At 36.2% G+C, this 5,894-nt stretch overlaps 1 protein-coding gene across 1 annotated transcript in view; it reads left to right on the forward strand.

Moving 5' to 3' along the window:
* LOC113240349 (glycosylated lysosomal membrane protein-like) overlaps positions 1–2,904 on the forward strand; it is a 25,670-nt gene extending 22,766 nt beyond the window's left edge. The window contains exons 5-6 of the mRNA XM_026477628.1: positions 103–231; positions 756–2,904. Of these exons, the coding sequence (XP_026333413.1) occupies positions 103–231; positions 756–933 (307 nt within the window). The 3' untranslated portion in view covers positions 934–2,904. The remainder of the gene's footprint in view (positions 1–102; positions 232–755) is intronic.
* Positions 2,905–5,894: the final 2,990 nt, after the last annotated feature.

Consider the following 5,894-nt stretch of genomic DNA (forward strand, 5'->3'; position numbering starts at 1 on the left):
CTCGATACTGATATAGTTTTAAGTCTGTACCTACTAACATTTGATTGGATCTCAGTTGTCTCAATAAATAAATTTTATTATTATTATTTGTTCTTCCCGCAGCTCGCTATCCTGGCCCAGCACAATGCGCGTGTTCTTCGATAGCGTGAGCCCTCTGTTGGTCCAAGACATGGTCATCTCCTTCGGCGAGACCGGAGACGGCTTCTACACCAAACACAACTACACTGGTTGGTCAGTAGATCCATTTTGTTTTTTAAGTTTCGTGATAGTGTCTTGAAAAGCTAATGTTTTAACGTTGTTCATGTTCATTAATATTATACAGTGTTTTTTTTAATGGACAGTCTATGGGTCAATCAGTAACAGTCTTAGGAACCATTAAGTCTTCTCTTATAAAAACAATTTTGGCATAGTCGATTTTTTTATCAATGGTGAGTTGTCCATAAAAATTAATAAAACTGATCAAACTTGTTTTTAGTGCTGATCGACTCAGTTTCATGTAAGCATCATTTTATTGTAAGTGACGAAAAAAATCGGGAAGTCCGTCTAATGTAATAAAATTACTTTTTTTAAATTATGGTAAACTCACATTTGACCTTAAAGTTGACTATGTCTGTTTGCACAAAAAAGATCTAATCGTTCCTAAGGAAGTTTCTGTGTATCTCCTACGGTTTCGGATTTCCCCATACTGTCCCAGTTAAAAAAACACACTGTATTTAGATGATTAGTTCAAGTAACAGATTTGTGTTTACCTACAGGTCGTACACGATAGGGTACGGCTCTCCCCCGGTGGAAGGATTCTCGCTGTTCGTGATCCTCATAATCGCTATCGGGCTGTCGGTACCGGTGGTGCTGGCGCTGTCCGGCGTCGTCTTCGTACTGCTGCGGAGGATGACGCAAAGGAACACTCCGGCCAGGTTTGTCGACGACGACTGATGAGAATGATCTCAGGGTAACTTCTAGACTTGGGTATAGCAGATGTTGCTGTAGGCGACACGTGATTTTTTTTACCTTTATTCTGGCTCCTCGCACATTCCATTGCATTAAACTTAAGTTTACTGACCAGTGCTTGCAATGCGAAATACCCTTCTGATACATTGTGTTAGGACTGTCTTATCCATTAGAGCATTGATTTTAGTATTAGACAGAAGGAAATGTTGGGTCTTTTATCAGGAGCCCGATTCAGAACTCTTCGATGTTGTAACCGAATCGTTCAATTAGATATCGTTCTTGAATCGAAGGACGCTTTCCGAGCTACTCAGAACATTCGGATTCGGATACGATATCGTTATCCAACAGCGCTTACGGAGTTGATCAGTGAATAAAGATTATAAGAAAAATTAAAAACGTTTTATATACTTTCGTAAGACTTTAAAGGCCCAAAAATATCGGAATGCATTTGTCTTGCATTAAAATAATTTAATAAAATTGAACAAAATCCAGACCTTATTTAAAAGAATAAGATATTTCCATATTACATTCTTGCTTTGTGAATAATAGGACGTTCGGTAACTGTCACGTTTGCAGCCTTTGCCGGTCGAGAAGTTCGAGTAATCGTACGGGTGTGACGTCATTTCGGTTCGGTTTCGAATACGACAGTTCGACGTTCGATTCGGGTGTATGTTGACTACTGTGTTATCGTAACTTTCTGAATCGACCCCAGGCTACATTTTATTCAGACATTTTGCAAGTAATAAATACCGTGAACCAAAATTCTTAAACATATTTACTACCTTTATGTAATTATTACGTTTTTTTTATTAGTAGTTCTTACTATAAAAATTTTTTTATTTACATTCTCTATCTATTCAAAGAGTTGCAATATTAAAAACAGCTTCCAAACATTAAACGTAGTGTCCGTTTAGTATTTTATTATATAATCAACTTTACTGTAATTTGTTGACTGAAGAAATGGGTTTACGATCGCTGCTTCTTTGTTTACGTTTTTTGTAATCCTAAAAACAATAATAGTATTTATTTATTTTCACTCACAAATGCGGCTTAACAGCAAAATCTATGGGACAATACGAACTATAAGTTTAGTGCAAGTGGACATGGAGTCTCGCCTTGAAAATTACTGCTATAGCACAAAATATGAATTTAGGAGAGAAAGGAAATAACAAAATCGCAAAAGCAACCTCTGCTGTATTTATTTGAAGTTTATCCTTAGTTATTAGCTGATATAGAATGAATGCATTATGATAAATTAAGAACAGGCCCGTAGGGTTACCTGATTTGGTCTGAAACAATGTTAACATACACACTATATTATAGAAATGGATGGACAACCCTGGTGAATAAAAAACAGTATTTTTTAACATTCATTGACTTTTATATTTACGTTATTCTACAAAGGAATTGAAATCTTTTCAAAAAATTTAAAAGTGCTGTGAAATATTCAATCTTATTCGCTGGGGTTGTTGCAAACACTTTTGCGGTCTACGATATACATATGAGGTAACTAAGATGGACATTGTTAAATGTAACTACATACCTTCGTGTTGCGTTTTTTATTTACACTATACACATGTGCGTGGAGAGATCGTAGTACAGTCAACATGAAAAACTATGTAAGCGTTTTAACTAAGCTAAATATCGTAACATTATTTAAATAATCAACCTTTGGCTTTAAGATGTACTTTTGTTTGAATTTGGTCGATAAGATGGTTACTCACATGTGCAGGTATTTTGTTCAGTATGAACGCATATGCTGCGCTCGCGCCACTCACGTTGAAAACTCGACACGAAGCAGCTTACTTTCAAGGTCCGTTACGATGACTAATAAACAGTAATTGTAACTTTTTTATTTAAATAAAAACCGACCTCAAATCATCGGGGAATTACATCTATTTGCCAAGTTTTATTGAAATCCGTTACCGGAAAGTGCGCGAAACCGGATTCATCCCCTAGTTTGCCACCCTTAGAGGTGGAATATTTTCTTCAAATTTAAATGGGATCAATACTGAGGTACCCTCTCACCAACAAAAAAAAGCATCAAAATCGGTTCATAAATGTTATCGCGTAACATACATTAAAAAAAATACAGTCGAATAGAACCTCCTCGTTCTTTTTGAAGTCGGTTAAAAAATAGCAAATTTGACTTTGAAAGAAAGAAGGGAAAATAATTTATTTGATAACAAACTAAAAATGACATAATAAAACACAAATTAAATTAACCAAAAGACTTGACGTAAAACAGACACGATTACATATAACATGTTACCAAAATGGTCACCACTCAGCTTTTAATAACGAGACTACAAACTGACGCTTATCCCGCGCGATAATTGACCAATTTATCCTTTTGGAATTACGCAAATAAGCGAATAATCGACCATCTTCCTTGTTGTTAGAAAATCTAGCGCGGTATTAGCGTGTGTTTGTAGACATTTGAAGCTTTGAGTACTTGTAATAGTTACTGGGAACGCATAAATAAGTACTAAGTAGACAAAACGTTATATAACGTATACAAATAGTAAAGGATTTTTAGAAATAAAGGATTTTTGTATTTTTGACTTCAAAATTGCAAGTTACCTCGGTTCGTGATAAACGATGGGACGTAAAACACACGTTTAGTATGGACACAGTGCTAAAGAGTGCTTAAAATTATGCCATTCATAACGACCAGACATAACTAATAATTTTGATAGACAAGGTTATTTACATGGTTCGATTATCGCTTTCGTGTTATACGTTGCGAGGTCAATAATTCATTTAAGTCAAAATTAAGTTGGGACCATTAATGTTGTAAGCAGGGTTTCAAGTGATAATTATCATCGATAACAATCATGATAATTATCACGGTAATTATCTTGATGAATATGTCTTGATAATAATTTTTATATTTATGAAATTCATTGGAACAACAGAATGTTATCGCTAGTTAGAATACAAACACGTGACACGACATTCGTGACACGTGTTTGTATCCCGATATGTATCCAAATGGTTTCCGTTTTGCGTTTTCTCACCGTTTGTCATTTTAGTCATAATTTAAGACACAAAACTATGGATCATCAAGGATAATTTTCGGATATGTATCGGATATTTTTTTATTAGACAATATCACATATGTAGCTCTGATCCCAAAGCAAGTAAAAAACTTGGGATCAGCAAAAGCAACGTATGTCTAATATAAACACAATAATATAAGTATCAATGAAGATAATTATCATGACATATAATTATCAAACTAAATATGTATCTTGATAATTTTGAACCCTACTAAGAAGGTACGAAATGAGGTCCAACCATCATCTATCAAGCAAAGTCCTATGAAATTACGAAATTGATAATTAAGAAAACTATCTATTTAAAAACGAAGACACACAAACCTGTAAGTAGATTTTTATATGAGAAGCGATTCAAAGTTCCTGTCCTAATTAGATAAACAGATGTACATATAATAATAAGACAACATAATTATAATAATACATAATATGTAGGTGTATTTCGCAAAGTGCCTAGTTAACAGAGAATATTCAATAGATTAATAGATAAGTATAGGGTATTATTGAAAAGGATAGACAGGTCCAATCGACAAATTATCATGAATTACAGACTTCTTACCATAATATGACAGTGTGTTGGAGATGAACGTAGACGTTTACCTGTGACCATATAACGTTTAACCCCTCTGAAATATCGGCTTTAGAAAGAAAAGACATACGTGGTAAGAAAAACTAGGAAAGTTAAGTTTAATAAAACACCACGAAAGCCCTGATAGCCCGGTCACTCAATAAGTGTGCAGACGCAGGCGGTGAGCAACTAACCTCGTTTGCTTCATTCTTAGTTCTGTGGTTTCAACGTCCCATGTGGCACGTCGCTACTATTTATATGTAGAACAACTAATAAAATAATCTAAATAGAGCTCCTTGTGAAAGAGTTCGTCTATTGCCACTTTCCCAATTTCTGCCGCCAAGCAGTAATGCGAGCATTACTACGTTCCGGTTTTGAAGGGTAAGGGTGCTGGTGAAATTACAGGTACATGAGACTAACAACCTATGACTCAGGGTGAAGCGGCCCTGCAACTGTTACGGACAGGCGTGTCACTTACCATCAGGCGCACTTGTTCGTCCCGTCACATATAAAAAAAACGCAGCGCTATTACATATAACGCATCGCATCGTCTGGCATCGCTCTGTAATTGACTTTGTTGTACAGTTGATGCCCTAAGACACCCGACATCCAAGCCGACCTTTTGGTTCTGGGTAGATAAGTGTTAAACAAACTTAACCTTGGGTGTCAACTTAAACTAGACGCTGCCTTAATTTGTTAATTGGACAATCACGAGACAACCCACGCGTATGTCCCGTTTCACGCGGCGGGCGTCTTTAGTATTTCTTAATTTATGAATTTATTTTTTTATGTCCTAGTGTTCAATTTACATTGCCTCGGAACGGAATGAAAGTAAATGTCTGTAATCATACAGGCGGATTTGCAGTCTGTCTTGGCCGCCCTAGGCCCCAGAATATACAGTCAGTACCAGCCGCCCCTTTATCAGCACTTATCATATACTGGTAGACTACAGAATGAATTTGCTTCATTGCCAACTTTTATCGAAATCGATTCATAAATTTATTTAAGTATAATAGCTGCTAGCGGCCCGCCATAATGTGCGTGAGCCTTTAGAATATTTAGTTACTTTGGATTATTTCTTGTTACCATGAGTGAATTTCTTGTCACGATTGGTCGCCCCTAAAATCTGGCCGCCCTAGGACCGGGCGTACTGGGACTTAGGGCAAATCTGCCACTGCATACAGGGAATTCCTGCAGCTTCCTCATCGCATCCAGTTTATACGTTACACAATTGGCATAAGGTTCATTGTGCTATGTACAGTCGTTACAAAAATTCCTTGCCGTTACGAGACAATGTAAATTGAGCCTAAGCAACTTAA

This window comes from Hyposmocoma kahamanoa, unplaced genomic scaffold (genome assembly GCF_003589595.1).
Source record: "Hyposmocoma kahamanoa isolate Upper Pololo Valley unplaced genomic scaffold, ASM358959v1 134, whole genome shotgun sequence".
Classification (NCBI taxonomy): Eukaryota; Metazoa; Arthropoda; class Insecta; order Lepidoptera; family Cosmopterigidae; genus Hyposmocoma; species Hyposmocoma kahamanoa.